The sequence below is a fragment of the Aythya ferina genome (assembly GCF_964211825.1).
Source record: "Aythya ferina genome assembly, chromosome: 3".
In the NCBI taxonomy this organism is placed as follows: domain Eukaryota; kingdom Metazoa; phylum Chordata; class Aves; order Anseriformes; family Anatidae; genus Aythya; species Aythya ferina.
This window is the reverse complement of record NC_140298.1, coordinates 43,691,846-43,710,273: the sequence shown is the minus strand read 5'-3', so window position 1 is coordinate 43,710,273 and position 18,428 is coordinate 43,691,846. Positions and strand designations below refer to the sequence as shown.

The following is an 18,428-nucleotide window of genomic DNA, read 5'->3' as shown; positions in this document are numbered from 1 at the left end:
CTAGTATATAAAACCAAACAGATCCATTAGGGTTGGGATTAAACAGTCTTGTGTCCCCAGAAACTGTTTTATTCAAGGACGTTTTCTTGGAACCACCAAGAAGTGACTTGTTCATAACAGTCAGCAAATCTAAATGTAGCAACACTTTTCATTTCAGTCATGTCAGCTGAAAAAAAAAAAAATCTTAGATGTGGTTACAGATGAGAAATATAGTGGGTGGATGTTAAATAGAGACTGCTCTGCATGGATGCTCTAGAATTGCTTTGGATGAGAGCCATTTGTCTTTTCTACCTTTTACTACTATCTCTACATCTCGCCTGCATATCGAGGGCACAAGACAGCTCTAGGCTTGCAGTGTGACTGCTCCATGCACAGCCCTGGTGCCACAGGGCTGGGGAGGTGGTGGTGGTGATGCAGTGGCACTGTTCCACCTGGAACCACACGTGGTAGGTACAGCTGTGCATGGCACAGAACAAGCTCTCATTTCACCTCATAGGTCACGAGCAATGGCCCTTGTCAGCCACGTCAGTGAGGACCATTACCTTCTGCCTAACTATAATCTCTCTTTCCCTCATATGTACAGTTGTATCTGCTTTTCTCTTCAAAACTGTCATAGATAACTGAGGGTGTAGACATTAAAGCTGTGTTCTTCCCCAGTTATGACTCCATCTCAACAGCATGTTTTAAGTATACAACCAATCAATGATTATTAAGGAGCTTGCTGCATGAAAATCATATCATGATACTGTTACTGTTAACATTATCTTCAGATGAAGGAAAAGCCAAAATCAGATGAGGATAGCTATGAGTTTCTGAAAACTCCCAGACAATGAGAAAACAAATCTCAACTTAAGCTCTGTCTCTAAACCAGAATGAACCACTGTTTTAGTTAATGCTGCATCTTGTCTTTGGGGATGATCTCAAATAGTTACTTTAGTGGAAAGAAGCAAAGATTTTTAATGAATAGTGAGGACACCAACTAGCCTTTTGAGAATATGTAACACATAACATGTCCTGCATAGCTAATGGTTATGTTATGCTTCAGCAAATTAGGGTTTGTATGCTTTCATTTATCCTCTGTAACGTAGCTGTAGAGATCTCCACTATTGGTATGAGCAACAGTCCTTTTTGAAAGCCTGCTAAACTTTTGAAATGACATCAGAGTTCAGAGACACTGAATACCACGGGTGAACTATGTTGTAGTTTCAAGTACTCTTATTTTGGCCTTTTCCAGCAAGCAAGTAGAACTCTATTCACTGTTCTATATATTATTGTGTTCCCTTTAATAAATAAACCCTAGCATTGTCTTATGATATAGGAACTTTTCCACATGCCTCATCACCTCCACTGTCAATCTCCTCAGCCTATTCATTTTTGATCCTACCTGATTTGAAACACAGATCTGGGAACTGACTGTGGCTTTCTGACCATTTTATGATGTAGAAAGGTGGGACTATAGACTACTGGAAAGGCAGTCTTGTGTGACCTACAGTAAGCACACGTTTCTGTAAGAAATCCTAGCTCCAAGTCAATACCAGCATTGCCATTGACTTCAAGGTGGGCAAGACTGCTTCTGTGCCTCCATTTTTTTTGCTCAAAAAATAGATTATACTACTTGCCTCTGTTTCTGAAGTAGATTTAGATCAATTCGAGAATTAGATTGTTATATAAAAATTAATGATAATTATTAGTGTATTTTCCATATTGTTTTCCATCGCACTATTTTGTTTGCTTCTCTTGATGGCCTCAAGGCACAGAGCAGATGTTTTCACTGAGCTGTCCTCAATGACTTTTAAATTACTTCATCATTGAAAAATGGCAGCAGTGCCAGCCTTTCTTGTAAGATTCAATCTCATCATTCCTCATATACTTTAAAAAGACCACTTCAGGGCCAAATATACGTGGCCTTGGAAGCACCATATTCAGGTACCTCACGTAAATGACAAGAGGGAGATGGAGAGGTAAAGAGAGAAAGAGAGGGGGAAAAAAGAAAAAGAAAAAAGAGTGAGAGAAAACACAACACAGAAAGAAAGGCGAGAAAGAAAGCCTATTTGTGCACTTGAAAACCATTATAGCTTGGATTTTCCTCAACTATTGATGGCCTGAAACTCAAATATTAATTTAGCTTTATTCTTAAATCTGTTTTGCCTTAGAAATAACGGGAGAGTCCTTTATTAGAAAAAGGAAAAAAAATTCCTCAAATGTCTGACAATGGAATGTTACTGAAAACCTTTGATTCCCCCCAACAGAAAACCTACTTAAAAAAAAAAAAAAAAAAAAAGACAAGTCATTAATCAGTAACAGCTGTTCCCAGCACCTGTTATTTATTCCAGTTATTAACACTTCCTTTAGCATTTCTGACAAAAAATGGGTATCTCTCCTACCAAATGCACTGTGTTCCTTGGAACGTCCTCAGTACTTGGTGGCTACTTTTGATCTACAAGGTGCATTTGCAAATTACCCCAGTGTGGTAATGCAGCTTATGCAGCTTTGTCACTTACAGGCTCTTTTTTTTTTTTTTTTCTTTTTTTTCTTTTTGGTAAACATAGGTTTAAAAAGCACTGGGCATCCATCCTGTATCTGTTGCTGAAAGCTTGTGCAGCCTCAGTTCTTTGATGTGCCCCAGTTGGTTGGTGATAGGGACACAGCCACATGCTAAACCACAGAATGTTGTTGGCAGGGCTCTGGAGGCCATCTAGTCCAACCTCTGCTCAAGCAGGGACACACAGAGCAAGCTGCCCAGGACAAGTGTAGATAATGAGTGACCACCCAGGCCATACAGGCATTTGGATATGGAGAGGACAGCTCAGAAGGGTTTGCCACCTCACTGGTGATGCAAGTGCTACCTTCACCTCCTAGCTCCACCCTGACTGTTTGATGGATGCTGTCTGTGACATTTAGGGCCACCTTCTTACAAGTATACGGGTGTCAAAATATTCCCAAACACCAAAACTTCCCTATGCCTAATTATCACTGAGGCAAAAGGAAATTCAAAGGGCCTGCCCCCACAGCTGCCTCCTGCTCCCTCCCTTCCCAGCACAGGAGACTCCAAAATCTCCTCTAGAACAGGAAAAAAAAAAAAAAAAGGGGGGGGGGGGGCAGGGAAACTCCACTGTCAACAACCATGCAAAACTCTCTTTGTGCACATACAGAAGTGAGCTCTGAAAGCCCAGCCAGCTCTAGCAATTGCAGTTCAAAAATCCTATGGTAGACACTTACATATTTCTGCACATAGTTAAACACATCCGGAGCAGTGTGGGAATGCAAGCATACCTGTAATATTTGTGCTCTGTTACCTTTTTCTTTTTCCAGCTTTCTGTTTTTGCTTAATAAACATCAGTGAGATCTGTTTCATGCTCGTTCATAGTTTAAACATTGAGATTTGCAATGGTTTCCTACCACCATTAGGTAATATTTTTCATCTGAAAGCCACTGTTTTCATTTATGGCTGTTGAAGTTGTGGCAACATTTATGTTGGTCTTGTGTTTTGTAACATAGTTCTAGTTAAAGGCATGCATGGGGTTGGATTTAGGAGAACATTGTTTAATACAGATAGATAAAGAAAGAAGTGTATTGTATTTATCAAAAGGAAATGTCAGCAGAACTTTATAGTCTGGTAATTAGATAACGCAGATAAGTCTGCTGAGTTTGTGTGCTCACAACTGCCATTCCAGATAACACTTCCTGAAGCAAATGAGAAGAACTTACACAACATCGTACATTTTTCGTGGCTCCTTTCTTTAAGCTGATATAGAAATTAAAAAAGAAAATTCAGATATAAGCTACAACGAGCACGATACATTATATTTTTTTGTTCTGAACAGTCCAGCTTGCTTTGAGTGAGTGTGCTGGGCATCCAACTTTTCCAAAAACGCCCACAACCACAGCAGCAGCAGCTGTGCCAAACCATCACCACTGCAGGCAGTGGAGCATTCCACGGTCCCTTTGATTCAAAACAAGGTAAAGCCAGAGCAAAGCAAGGGGCTTACATTTTTCAGACAGGTGGCCTTTGTAAACACCCATGTTTGCATATATGGAAAACCTCATAAAGGAAAACCCCATAAAGGAAAACCTCTTAGTGTCTTGAAAAGGAAAACACACAAGCAACAGCCAAATTGTCCTGGATGTAGAACTCAGGGCCATGTACTGAAGGCCTCATTCTCTGCTATACTTTTTTTTTTTTTTTTAATGCAGTTGAGGTATTTTGACTCTATGCTTCTTGAAAACACACCAGAGTGGTTATTACTGGTAAAACACTAGCCTTTTACCCTAGGAGCTTATTTCTCATAATGCTTTGTGCCTTATGTAATCGGCTGTTCCTGAGGATTCCAGTTTTCCCTTGCACAGGTTACCCTTAAAAGTATTTTATGACATGTGGCCAAACCATGAAATTGGCTTGTGTTTAACGCCGCCTTCCTCAGGCCACTAACGTGCTACTTATTAGGGCCAGGAGATGTGGTGAGGGGGAGAACTTAGCTTTAAAAAGTTTCATGTTCTAAAGCAAAATCAAAAGTAAAATAATACACATCTTGTTAATAGGACTGAGTTTCCAGATTGATTCTATTTTTGAAATTGAAGAGGACCAAAAAAAAAAAAAAAAAAGAAGAGGAAGAAAGGAAGTTTTCAGCTAACTTGCTGTCTGCCGGGAAACACTTACTTACTTGTCATTTTGTTATCTTGCTTTAGGGAGAAAGTGAAACCCATAGGAGCATTTCAAGAGTGTATTTCAGTTTACCATAACTGCAAAACAGCTTCTCCACTGAAAACAACCTTTTTAAAAGTAATAACTTGGAAATCTTGTGCAAAACGGTAATTTTCTGGCAGGTAAAAATTCTGGTTCTAAATGCTTACCAGCCCTCTGCAGTGCTGAGAGCCTGGTGGTGCTGGGGGCTGGCTGCAGAAGTGACTTCGCAGAGCATCTCCTCCTGACACTGAGAGCTGGTCAGAATTTCTCCTGCCCTGTCCTTTCCCATGGAAAATGCTGTCCTCACAAAGTTCAAGTTTCATGTTACAAAAGAGAACAGAGGACACCCCCTCCCAATCCTTTCTCCTTCTAAGCCTTCAGCACGCTGGAGAACCTCCCCGTGGAGATGCATGCACCAAATTGTATGAGCCCACACAACGTCCGTGCTCAAGCCTTGCCCAAGCAGCTGTGCATCTTCTGATTTATACCTGCATCTCCATAGCAGCACAACCGTGCTTTGGAGAACACAGTGGCATAAAGTTGCTTTTGCCAGCGCAGTTTAGATAAATAAACAAGGGAAGGGAATTTCTTTGCGCTGTACGTGACCTTTATTTCAACATAGTTGCATCCACACTGGCGGTTCTGTTGCTGTAGTTTTGCACCAGGAAAAAGATCATCATGGTCTTATATAGCCCATGGGTTGAGCAAGCTTTTGTGTAAACAATGCCATGTTTATATAGCAGCCCTGAGCAGCTGGCATGAGTCTGCACTGCCCATGCAGCTACCCCACAGCTGACACACGACATTCCTCCTCCACGACGCAGAGCAAGCTTCAGCACAGTGCTAAGTGAGATGCTCTAGGTGCATCCCTGCTAGGAAATTAAATGGCTCCTGCTCCCAGGAGCTCAATTATTTGTGCTGGTGCACAGCTACAGGCTTTCCTGACATGCTTTTGTCCCTATAGTGAGCAGCATCTCAGGCTGTCCGCAGACACAGAGCGGGAATCATCCCCAGTGTGGGTGTGAACAGTCAGTATGGGAGGTCAAAGCCTAGTGTTTTTTTTTTTCTGAAAATCTGTTCCATAGAGTACATTATGTCTCTTCCAGCCCAGCTCTTTGTTCTCTGACTTGCACGGTAGGTAACAGAGGTAGGTAGCAAGTCTTAACAGCCAGGTGAAATGAATGGCTCTGCAGGAGGGGAGGGAGCTGAGAGGATCCCCGTACCACACGAGCAGAGGCTGATGGCCCTTTGGGCTCTGCTCTACTGCCCAAATGAACGCTTCCCTGTGCGGCATCTGTCCTGGGCCAGGGGCACACAGCACATGCCCTACACGCAGCAGCATCCAGCCCTCGCCAGCATGTCTGCTTGCTGCCAGCACAGAGCTTACGCATCCTCCCTCAAATGATGGATGTTTCAATTGTGATAGGGGTCTTTATTCCATGCAAGCATCTCGAAGTGCTTTACAAAAATAGCTCATCATCTCGCAGACAAGCAACCAGACATGTGGGGATAGGAAATAGCTTCACTCGCCTTGGAGGGTATTTTAACGTTCCCCACCACCACAATATCCTCTCACAAGTACCAGTGACCTCCTCACTCCCAGCACAACCAGGAGGCCCCCATTTTCCTAAGGCCCTGGAAAGATTAAGTGACCCAGGTCCAAGGTTACACAGGAAGTCTGGAGGGAGCACTGGAAATAGAAGGGGGCCCTCCTGGGTCCCTCTGCAGCGCCTTGACCACCAGACCATCCTTCCTCTCCCAAGGTCACACATGGAGCCTGTGGTGGAGCCAGGAAGAGTACCCAAGTTTCCTGACGCCCATGCCCTTCTGCACAAAGTACAAATATCGATTTAAGGCAATTTATAAACCCAGGTCTTGCAGTTAAAACTAAGACATTCTGCCTGAGCCCAGCACTTCCTATATGTTGAAAGCTGTACGTGTCTCATCCAGAAAGTCCCCACACTAAAAACTTTGTGGGATGCCACCCACATGCTTGCTTTCAGGTAGGGACAGGGCCTGGGGGTGCCCTCTCCAGCAAGAAGGGACACCCTTGTCCCAGGGGATGAGCCCCCAGGGAGGGACATAGGTGGCTAGAGCAGCCTCGGGCTTTCTCACTGTGTGGGTGCATGCCGCTGCCCCGGGGATGTGCTGCGCAGGGGGGGGGCACACTGCCACGTGCCCCCACAGCTCGTTGGAGCCTTTCCATTAATTTTAATGGGCATTGGATCAGGCCCTGAATTCTCAGCTGTTCTGGATAAATGGCCTCCCCATGCCAGCTCTTCTCTCTTTTTAGACCGGGGAGGACTTTTGGACACCCTGCTGACAGGGGGGGTCCTGCTGCTTTTTGGCAGCCGACCGGCCTTCTGCCTGTACACGGGGCTGGGTGGACAGGAGTGCACAGCCACCTGCATGACCTCCTTGCACTGCTCAAATCGTCCTTTTCTCCCCAAAAAGAGTCAGGTGCTAATGATGTGGAGCAAGGATCCATCGCGCCCCACTGCACACCTCAATCTGATCACCAGGAGCCCCTGTATATGCGTGCAGGTGTGGGGGACTTGGTAACTGCAAGAAATAAATCCTGCCTGTGGCAAGAGCCCCAACTCTGCTCAGAATAGAAGCTGGAAAAGCCATTCAGCTCATCTGCGAAGCTGTCATTTCAGAAGGGGCTTCAGAAGGGCAAGACCCTGCTCTTCTCTTTGCCCACAGCACTTTTTCCCTCATTCCCCAAACTCAGCACATCTAGCAGTTCTCACACTGAGACAAACTGAGCTTTCTGAAGATGTTTTATCTTCAAGCAAAGTTGCTTAAAAGCTGATGCTGTGCCTCTTCAGCAGAGCAAGGAGCTGCATGCTTCTCTGGACCTTTACCTGGCAGTACGTCGAAGTGGTACTTGCTATAGCCCTGAAGATCTAATGTTATCACAGAGGCGCTCAGCCATCAATGGCTTCCACTTGTTACTGCTGTTTATACAGAAGCAGCATTAAGAGGTCCCAGCTGAGACCCTGGCACTGACTGTGCAAAGTGCAGCAGATCACAAGGCAAGTCGGCCCTAAAAAAGCTTAGGAAGAAGAGGAAACAGAAATTAAGTGATTTGCTCAGGTTTGGAAAGCAAGTCAGCAGCAGAGACAGCAATAAAACCTGCCTGAGCACACATGCTTGTCCAGCCTGGGAGATTACATTGCTCCGAGCACCCTGCTGCCATGCACACTGTCATGCCTGGGTCACTGTCTGATTTATTGGCTGATTATCGGCAGGATGTTATGTGACCGTCCAGCTTGAAAATGCTGTCCAGACCATCACTCACAGGCTGCTTTTCAGTACCTCACGTCACTCTCCTTATGAAAACCTTCCCTAAAAAGACCCTTTGGGATAAATGAAGAGCATATATATACCCTCTTGGGTCACTTTGTGGGCAGTGAGTTGGTAGATCTTGTCTAAGGATTGGCTTAGTGAGAAGACCCTACAGATGGAGAAGCCCCTGCTGTGAGTGTGTTATCTGCTGACCCCACACAGAAGTACAGTTCTAGTTGTTCTCACATTCCTGTACAATAAAATAAGGTGAGAGGGTATATAGTTTAGATATAGATCAGCAGTTGCCATTATTGCTTGATAAATTACATGTGCTACCCCATCCTTTTCATTTAGGATAGCAGCCACATCCACCTCCACTGAAGTGAATGGAAGCAAGTAATTTTCATCAGCTCCCAGAAACTGTGAGAGGTGGCCCACAACAATTGGGGTGAGGTTGGCTTTAATGGGTCAAAAAATAAATTATTTCCTAGATTAGTATTTCCTAGATTGTCCTTCTTTTTCCTGAGGTGGAAGCATACTGCATGTTTCCAAAGGGTATCTGCTAACTAACAAGCATGACCCAAAGGAGAGTTAGTTAGGGCAAACTAAACAGCCTAGGAATTTGAGGCCAAGCCAGGGGATGGGGTCACACACTGCCCCAGTATGATGGCAGCAGGCACCAAGGGCAGGGTTGAAATTAAAGACACAACTGGTATTTTAGGCAGGTATCACAGTCAGGAGAGTTGTGGCCATCAGTCAACTCAGTGTCCCCTTTTCCTGGGGAGGGAAGGGCCAGCCCTAGGTTGGTGTGACTGGGGGAGCTCAAATCCCATGGGTGGGCACCAGGGGCCTCAATGGGCATGCCCTGGGTGTCCCAAACTCCCCTGGACTCCAGACAAGTGTTTGAGGTTGCACAAAATGAAGAACAGAGTCAGGACAAGCCCCATGCCTGTGCTGCAGAAGAGCGCATCTGCATGGCTCTTCCTTGGGAAGTGGGGCCATATGTGTTTATATATACACAACCCAACAGGACTGAGCAAACATTACCCAAGGTTTTGACAGACATTTGCCTTTGGGATAAGGGTGAGCATGACAATGGGGTCAACAATTCATTAAGTCAGGAGGGGAAAGAGGGGTTTACAAAGAGCAAGTTGTTCCCCAGGCTTTGTGATAGATATCGATCCTGCCCTGTCTCCCCGTGAGTCCTCAGAAACCTGTCAGGTATCTGTCGCAAGGTTCAGTCCAGTTCATCATCAGTTATGAAATAAACATAGGACTTCAGTTATCATTAATAATATTTATTTTGGAAAAATATTTTAAAAATGAATTTCTTCATTAACAAAACAGTAAAAAAAAACTCAAATAACATTTGCACAATATTCCATAAATACATTTATATACAAAAAAATATAGTCACATAGACCCGAAGTGCCTTTGTACATATTTACCAAAAAATTTAAATTATAAAAAAATGGACATCACAAAATACTCAAGCTTTACAATTATCATGAAAATATTTTTACAGATTCAAAAAAATAACACACTTTTTCTCACCTAGTAAAAACACATTTTAGTATCAAAAAAGACAATAAAGGCAGTGTTTGTGTCTCTAATTCAAGAAAAGACTGGCTCATAAGAATCCAAAATATACACTTCAGGCAGTGCATGCTTCTTATGTAGTAATTAAGTCCATTCATTTAAATATATATAGAAAAGCAACTGACCATAGTGCAATGATAAAATTCATAAAAGGCAGTGCAACAGTAATCCTTGAACACAGACCCTTGCCTGGTGTCCATCTTGTTTCTTTATTTTGCAGTCACTTTGCTAACTTCAGTAGAGAACCAGCTCAAGCCTGAATTTAGTTTCTCAGCAGCAGTCAGTGAAGGAATCTATCTCCCATTCCTCTTTCAGCAGCATTCATTGGGGCACGTCTCCTTTGAAATTGTTCTGAACAACATCTTTGCCATATCATGTCTGTTTTACACCTGTTGGGAGAAAACACAGAGACCAGAAGAGGTTAATAAACAGTAAGAAGAGGACAGTAAGGCTGAAGAAGTTCAGGACTTCACCTTCATTCCAAGCAAGAACAGGCTCTGCATGAAGGATACAAAGGGGTGAGTCAGTAGACCACAACCACACTGTAGCTGTCCCCTTGCCTGAAAAAGTCACCGTCCTCTAACACCCGCTGGGGCTTATCTTAATCCAGTGCAAGTTTTTGCAACATCTGCAGTACTATAAACTCAAGGCAGCCAGATTTCAACAGGTTCAAATCACAGTGGCCGCACAGAGAACAGTTTGGCTGCCCCAACATGCATTGGAAGGAGATCGCACACCAACTCTTGTCCAACTGCCAGGTGGGATACTAACCTCAGTTGCTATGATGCACTCATCTTTCTCTTCTGATATGACGTACACCGACTGGTACTTTGTGTCCTTTGAAGTGGAATATACTGAATCTGGCCGTTTTCTTTCAGAAGTGTCACTACTGAAGACAAAGACAGACAACATAGGTGAGATGGCTGTTGCTTAACGCTACCTCTAAGACACGCACACCCTTCAGAATAAAGCCACCCCCAGCACTCGAGTATGAACGATACCTTTTTAGCTGTACTGCACTTTTCTCCTCTGCCTCTGAATCATACGTTTCACACTTGGCTTCGCATTTGCCATGCTCCTCTTTAACAGAGTCCTCATTCTTGAGTTCATGCACCAAATTGTAATCCACGGATGGGTATCTAACTTTGTAGCCATTTTTATCAGAGTTATCACTGTGAAAGTCTACTTTCTTATTTGTGTTTTTAATCTGAGTGGCACCAATGACACTTATGGAAATGTCCTTCTCACGCTGGCAGTTTGCCAGGTTGTTCATGGTCTCTGTTTCGCTCCTGCAGGCGTCTGGCTGGTGGTGCCTCTTCTGCACCTTAAGCCTGACGCAGACGACCACGGCGGAGCACCCCAGCAGCAGCATGAGGACCAGAATAATCCCGGCACACACCGCGATCCAGGGGAACTGGCCGTTCTGGCCCTCCGTGTACTTCTCAGTGAAGTCAACGATCACCGGTCCCTGAGGTGGCTCGGGGAGCAAGAACTGGCAGTTGAGCCCACCGTAGCCCCGAGCACACTCACACACGTAGCGGTTGCTTCTCTCGTGGCAGGTGGCCCCGTTGTGGCAGGGGTTGTGCTCGCATCTGCTCACTGGGGTGCTGCAGTTCTTCCCATTGTATCCGGGGGGGCAGGTGCAGGAATAGTCATTCACCCCGTCCTGGCAGGTCCCTCCATTGACGCAGGGGAAGGAGGCGCAGTCGTCCACGTTGTCATCACAGTGTCTCCCAGTGAAGCCAGCCTGGCACTGGCATATGTACGAGTTCCCCAGATCAACGCACTGGGCTCCTGCAAGGCATTAAGGGCACGAAGGCTGAGAGGGCTGTAGTCACACCCTCCCTGAAGTGTGCCCTGAGTGCTGCTCTCAGGGTCATCGTGACAAACCACAGCTGAGGAAAACTTCCCTTTTGAGAGGTTAGCCCAATCTTTGCCAAGTATGAGCCACCATAAAAGTATGTGTTTTTTTTAAAGGAAGGTATTTCTTAATCAGATCTATTTTTTATTCACCATTCTATTCCCTTTTTGACATTTCACTTAGCTGGGACAATGAAGCTAGTCCAGATCAGGTTCACACCACAATCTCACATTACAGAGGTAAAGTGGCACTGAATAAGAAGGACCGCATTTAAGAAAATCTTTACTACATTAGTCAAAGGAAGAAGATTACTATTGTTGGATTATAAGTAATAATAATACTTAGTATTAGTATGGCATTTCATATCCATAGATGCCAGAGAGTGCTATCCATCATTTAGAAGTATAATCCTCCACAGTTTAATGCATGAAGCTTCAGGCAAAGTTACCCCGCCACAGTGACCCCTTAAGAAAACATTATCTGTAGCAGTGACCCATGCCACACCATTACTTTTAAGCACACTTCCTCCACCAAGTCAACCATTGATATGACATAGCCCGTGGTTTATCACTGGGCCTTATTATTCACTCCAGACCAGTAGCCAAAGCAACTGGATGATCTCTTTTCAGAAGGTCACTGTATTATATTTGGCCTTACCATTAGCACAAGGGCTGGAACTGCAGTAATCAATTTTCTTTTCACAGTTGAACCCAGAATAACCCAGCGGGCAGCGGCAGCTGTATCCCCCGTCGGGGTTGTCGGTGCATCGCCCACCGTTGAAGCACGGTCCATCAGCACAGGTCATGGCACTCAGCTCGCAGTTTTTACCATAGAAGCCCGGTGGGCAGGTACAAGAATAGCTGTTCTCGAGATCCTGGGGAAAAGACACAAGAAACGTTCAAAATATTTACCTGAACTTGCTCTGAGATCCAGAAATGGATTCTGAAAATCAGAAGAACTGCCATTAACTCGCCCCTTGGGGTTTCATACAGCACAAGTGACTGAGACTTACAGTGCAGCTTCCACCGTTCTTGCAAGGGTTGGCATCACATTCATTGATTTCAATCTCGCAGTTGGAGCCTGTGTACCCAGGCCGGCAAGAACAAGTGTAGCTCCCCTGACCAGTGTTCGTGCACGTGGCACCATTCTTGCACGGCTTGTGGTGGGTGCAGTAGTTCAGGTCTGTAAAACATTGGGGAAAAAAAAAAAAAAAAAAGAGAGAGAAATCTGTCAAGATACTTGCTCCTTTGCAAGGTTAGGCTAGCACAGATGAGCTGGAAATAGCAGCCTGCTTTCTGCATTTTAAGACAGGTCCTCAGGCAAGGACTGAGAACTTACCCTGGTTGCAGAAAAGGCCACCCCAGCCTTCCTGGCAGTTGCACTGCCACGGCTGCTGACAGGTACCATGAAGGCAGCCTGGGTATCGGATGCACTCATCACAATATCGCCCCTGCCAACCCACTCTGCATCTGAAAAAAAAAAAAAAAAAAAAAAAAAGTTGACAACAAAGTCTCATCAGATTTAGACTTCTCACATTTGGAAACCCTATCTCAAACTCTGCAAACACACTGATGCCAAGGATCAAGTTTCCTAAAAGCCTTCAGTGATCCTTCATCTGAGAAAGTCACCGAGTCCAACCATAGCATCAGCTTTCATCAGTCCCAGCTATTTCTTCCACTTCCTTAGACAGAGCCCCAGTTGCAGGTAGTTAATTTGTTTACTCTAATAACAAACAGCTAAACCTTACACACAGCACTGTAAACTTGTTAGGTTAATATAAATGGCACTGATGTTTGACTTGTGGATTAATACTTTGATCTGGCATCACCTGGATTTCTCGAATTACCATCTAATATGAAGAAAGGCATTTAAACTGCCCCTCGAAGGACCGGTGGCTTGTTTAGCACCAGAGCATTGAAGTTAAAGACAAGGCGGGGGGGGGGGGGTAGTGGAAAACTTACTTGCATTCCCCAGGTTTGTCGCAAAAGCCATGCTGCTCGTCACATCCAGGCAAACAAATCGCTGTAAACAGACCAAGAAGGAAGAAGCATAAGCTCCAGGGCCGAACGCCTCCCTTTTCAAAGTCCCCTCCTGAGAGCACCTTGTGGGTGGGGAGCCAGCCCCTTTTGCTAGGTCCGGGCAGTTAATAGCAGCTGAGTTAATCTCTGGAGCCTGCAGGAGTATTGATCTCGCCTGGTAGCTGGGCACTTTACTTATCGCCAGGGATGAGCATTCTTCTTAATACAGTTGCACACAGACAAAAGAGGGCTCACAATTGCTGCCTTCCCCGCAGCCCCTCGCCCCCCTTCCCTTCCCAGCGAGGGTCAGAAGTCCTTTTTTCCAATTCTATGCACACAGCTCCACCTCTTAATATCCCCCGAAAGTGTGTGTGCAGATAAGAGTGGACAGCTGGTGTGCAGGGTGCCAGTGCAAGACAGCTGCTCTATTGTCTATTCTCTCCCAGCAGCTGCCCCACTGCAACAATACCCCCGGCCCCGGAGCCAATGGGGCCGGTGCCGGCGGCCGGGCAGCCTATCCCTGCCCACAGCTAATCTATGGCACGCGCGTGATTTCGCTGCAAAAACTTTTTTTCTTATTCAAATAAATAAGTCTAAAGTTCTTCCTCCCTCCTCCCCCCCCTCCCCGCCCCGCTCGGAGCAGGGGCGGGTGGGTCCGGGCATGGTAAAGAGGTAAGCGGGCCAGCGGGAGGGAGGATGAGGGGAGGGGAAAAGGGACTTCTGCTCATTACTTCGCCTGGTTATGGAACTCATTAAGCAGGCACTGCAAAGTTTTAATTCAACAAAGCCAGCCGGAGACAATGGCATGCGAGGGGAAGGGGGGTGGAGGGGAGAAAGAATCAGTGCTGATAATCGGATCGCCTCAAAGTTGGAAAGAATGGAGCCGAGGGCAAGTAGACGGGAAGCAATCTGCCACTGGGAGCTCGGCTTGCTAACAGGAAAACATTCTTTTCGCATGCACACATAAACACAGCTCCAGCGCCTAGCGGGTTTGCGCTGCTGCTGTGCTGTGTTTTCTGAGACGGAAAGCAGAGCAGCACGCACAGCACAACAAGTCGAGAAAGATGGACAGCGTTCTGCTTTGCTGGGGGAAGAGCGGCAGTGCACAGGCATCCGAAAGTGCTGACAGCCCCGAAAGAGCTCATTATCAAAATGCTTCCTTTTTCCCCACCCCTTGACATAACCGGGATAGGCACTTTTGATCATGGGAAAGGTTGTAGATCCTATTTAAAATGCTATCAAAGGAAATGCAAGCCCCTTTGCCTGCTGTTTGTTGTGCAACATCGTGCCATGAACTGCTAAAAGCATCTCAGCAGCCACTGACGGTGTGAATAACCAATCTGAGATCATTCGATAGCAGCTCAGCTGAGACCACAGTGTAGGTGGGCTTTAAAAAAAAAAAAAGTACAGAAAACAGAGAGGCTGCTTTACAGACTATAGCTGCTTTCTCTCAGCCCACCTGGCCCTCTGATGGCTGCAGGGGAGCACTCAGTGCATCATCTGCCAGTGTACTTCAGACATATGTGTGCACACAAACAGAGAATGCCATCACACACCGCAGCAGGAGCTCTGTGTCTGTATGTTTGCCTGTATGCTGCTATGTGTCTACGAAGGGGGGTAACCTCATAAAAACCGGTGGTACCTGACATTTCTGGCTATCTGTCCTCTCTGTCATCTACTTACTAGCCCAGCTTTTCCTGCTGTATCAGTACACTGCATTCCTGAACAGTTTCAGGATCAGGCTCACTTTAAAACTCGTGTCCCTTGTCCTGTTCTGTCAGTAGCAATGAACCCAGCAATGTCACAGGAGAGCCATGGGGAGGAAGCTGACCTGTGGCTCCAGGTGAAAAGCCTCTGTCAGTGGCAGTGTGTGAGTACCCCAAATGAGAAATCCTACAGGCCACAGGGCATATCTCAGCCCTCCCACTACTTTTTTCAATGCAAGGTGGCAAGACAGCAGACAGCAACAAGCCTACCATTAGGCCTGCCACACGGATGTTGCCGAGGCCTAGCTTCCTTTCCTGGAGCCCCGTACCCCATAATGATGGTATCAGTGTACCGAGGTTGAAGGGGTGGCTAGGTGTAAAAGGGACTCCTGATGCATTTAAACACATCCTCAAGCAACTGCTGAGCATTTTGCCTCCAGATTTGACAACTACAGTGAATGAGCAAGAGTGTGATGTTGGCACTGACATTTTATGAGCTCAAGGTGAAGCTGCCTGAGCTAACTTTCTGTGGTAAGCCTGAGGGCACCCTGTCCCCCACACCAGTAAAGCCTGCACGCAGCACCGGCCCTCCATGCGCTCCAGCCCGGTTCCCCCTCTCCCACGGGGCCTGATGTCAGGGAAACACCTCCCAGAGAGCTCACGGGGAGACACGAAGGTGGACACTCACGCTCAGTGCAGTACTGGCCCTTCCAGCCCGGGTTGCAGACTTTCTCGCCACGCTCTCCGCAAGTGAAGTGACCGAAGGCATCGTCCCGGGGGCGGCAGAAGACGGAGCAGCCTTCCCCGTAGTAGTGCTCGTCGCAGACGAAGCGATACGAGTACTTGAGGTCGGTGCGGCCACTGCTGTGCAGGTCCTGGGACCACTCCTCGCCCACCGCCAAGTGCCTCTGGGTGGCCAGGCGGCTGATGAGGCGCTCGGGGTTTTCTGCGGGGAGACGAGAAGCGTGATCAGGGTGCCCAGAGCGGGCAGGGGGATGCTCACAGGGGGGTGTCTGGTGGGATGGGGACCGCGGAGATGGGGCGAGGGGGGCTGCGTGCCTCCCTGGAGAGAGGGTGGCCCTGGGGAGGGGTCCGTGGGAGACAAGGTACCTGTGGTGAGGTCGTCGGGCGAGTCCGTGTGGAGAGCCTCGATGATGAGCGAGAAGGTGCCCTGCAGAGACAAGGGGCAGAGACAACCCGCCGCGACGGCGTGAGCACAGCCAGTGCCGTGGGTGGGCAGCACCGCCAGCCCCCACCCCGGGGTCGCCCTCCTTGCCACCCCCCCTTCGCCTCCCCTCACTTACGGGCCAGGTGAAGCCGAAGGGGAAGCGGATGGGGTTGCTGAAGGCGGGGTCGGCGCCGCCCGCCCCGTCGGGGACGCTGAAGGAGTTGGCGCCGAGCACGGGGGTGATGGCGCTGCCGTAGGTGCAGGGCGGCTCGGGGGACACGCTGGCCTGGTAGTGCTTGAGGCAGACGCGGAAGAAGGTCTTGCAGTCGCACTGCTGCAGCCCGGCGCCGCCGGGGCCGCCCCCCCGGCAGCAGTTGCGGTTGCTGAGGAGCCCCTTCTTGTTGACGAACTCCTGCAGCTTCAGCTCGAACACCCCGGAGCCGGACACCTGGCGGGGACGGGGACGGGGACAGGGGCCGTCAGTCCCCGGAGCGGCCCCGTGCCCCGACGGCTGCCCCCTGCCCGCTGCCTCCCCCCCCCCCAGCCGCCGTGGGAACCCCCCGAGGGGGCGTCCGGGTCCCCGTCCCCCCGTCCCCCCGTCCCCTCGTCCCCCCTCACGTACCTGGCGGCGGCAGGGCAGCACTGAGAGGAGGGCGAGCGCCAGCAGGAACCGGCCTCCCATGGTGGAGGGGCAGCTCTGGTGCCCTCGCGTTCCTCCCCCTTGTCTTGTCTGCGGGGGGGGGAAAGGGGAAAGTGTCTCTCGGGGGAAATCAAAAAAATAATAATAAGCACGAAGCGGCCAAAGCCGCTCGCCCCAGCGGAGCTGGAAGAGTTACTGTCACGGTCTCCTTCTTTCAGGAGCGGCTCTGACTTTTTTTTTTTTTTCTCCCTCTGCTGACACCTCTGGGTGTAGCCTGTCGCCGACTGACAGCTCTTTCGGATGGCAAAAATAGAAAAAAAAAAATAAGAAGGAAAAAAAAAGTTTACGATTGATCTGCTAAACTCTCTTTCTTTCCCAATCCACGGTGCTCCTCCTTTTCGCCAGGAAAAAAAAAATTAAAAAAAAAAAAATGAAAAGCAACTTAATTCCCAACTGAGGCAGAGAAAAGGCTTGCCGAGGAAGATTTAAAAACAAAAAAAAAAACAGACAAAAAAAAAAAAAGAGTCGGCGCTGTGGAAATCCCTGCCGAGGCGGCAGCGCGGTAGTTCCCGGTGCGGCGCGGTGCGGGAGCGGCTCTGGCTCTGCGCGGCTGCGCTCGCCCTGCGCACGTCGGGGCTGGGAGGCGGCGAGCGGCGGCTTGCGGGTCACGTCGGAGCCTTGATCCCCCCCCCTTTCTTTTTTTTTTTTTTATTATTATTATTATTCTTTTTTTTTTTTTTTTTTTTTTTGCGAAAGAAGCGAAGCTCTCGTTCGTCGTCGTGGGCTTCCTTTTGTGTTTTAGAGGAATCCCGGCCAACTACAACAAGCTCGTGTCTCGACGGCGGCGGCGGCAGCAGCAGCAGTGTCCGGGGGTGCTCCTGCGGGGGGGCAGGGGGTGCCTGCTCTGCGCCGCGGCTCGGCGGCTCTCTCCGAGGGTGAAGCGCTAAGGATCTGCCTCTCCTTGGGCGCCTGCCTCCCTTATATCCCGCCGGCCGCCTGCATGCCTAATGAGATGCAAATGAGCAGCCCCCCAATCTGGCTAGAGCTGTCACAAAGGAGCCACTTTTCCAAACCCTCCTCTCAATGGATCGCCAAATGGTCAGTGAGCTGTAAAATGTGCAACCCTCCTCCCCCTCTCCCCTCCGCGCTCACAAAACGTGCTCATTTACATTCCTGCAAATTTGGTAACCGCGAGAATCCCCCTCCTGCTCCGGGCAGAGGGCAGCACCCCCTCCGCACCGGGAGAACGAGCCCCCGGGGCCGCGGGCAGCGCCGCCGTGCCCCCCGAAAGTCGCCCGGAGACCGTGCCCCCTTCCGAGGGGCTTTAAAGGGAACGGGGGAGGCGGGCGGCAGCGAGGGAAATCCGATCCCTTTAAACTCACACCGCATTGCCCCCGGTATAAGCGGGATAATTGGGAGCGGAGGGGGGGGGATGCGAGCGAACCCAGCCCCGGCTCGCCC

General features: G+C 48.2%; 1 protein-coding gene across 1 annotated transcript; it reads right to left on the bottom strand.

Moving 5' to 3' along the window:
- Positions 1–9,257: 9,257 nt before the first annotated feature.
- DLL1 (delta like canonical Notch ligand 1) lies at positions 9,258–18,179 on the bottom strand. Its single transcript, XM_084513136.1, has 11 exons — positions 16,950–18,179; positions 16,464–16,775; positions 16,270–16,330; positions 15,848–16,105; positions 13,397–13,457; positions 12,774–12,904; positions 12,448–12,617; positions 12,093–12,309; positions 10,576–11,368; positions 10,346–10,463; positions 9,258–9,963 (listed from the first exon to the last, which is right to left on the bottom strand). The coding sequence occupies exons 1-11, from the start codon at positions 17,007–17,009 to the stop codon at positions 9,958–9,960; spliced, it is 2,187 nt and encodes a 728-aa protein (XP_084369262.1). The 5' UTR covers positions 17,010–18,179; the 3' UTR covers positions 9,258–9,957.
- Between the last annotated feature and the right edge of the window lie 249 nt (positions 18,180–18,428).

Bases quoted from the DNA above. Each gene is read 5' to 3' on its own strand.
- DLL1 (XM_084513136.1), bottom strand. From the start codon at position 17,009: ATGGGAGGCCGGTTCCTGCTGGCGCTCGCCCTCCTCTCAGTGCTGCCC. The intron at 13,458-15,847 runs GTGAGTGTCCAC...GTCTGTTTACAG, and splicing joins GGGCCAGTACTGCACTGAGC to CGATTTGTTTGCCTGGATGT. The intron at 10,464-10,575 runs GTATCGTTCATA...CTTTGTCTTCAG, and splicing joins AGTGCAGTACAGCTAAAAAG to TAGTGACACTTCTGAAAGAA.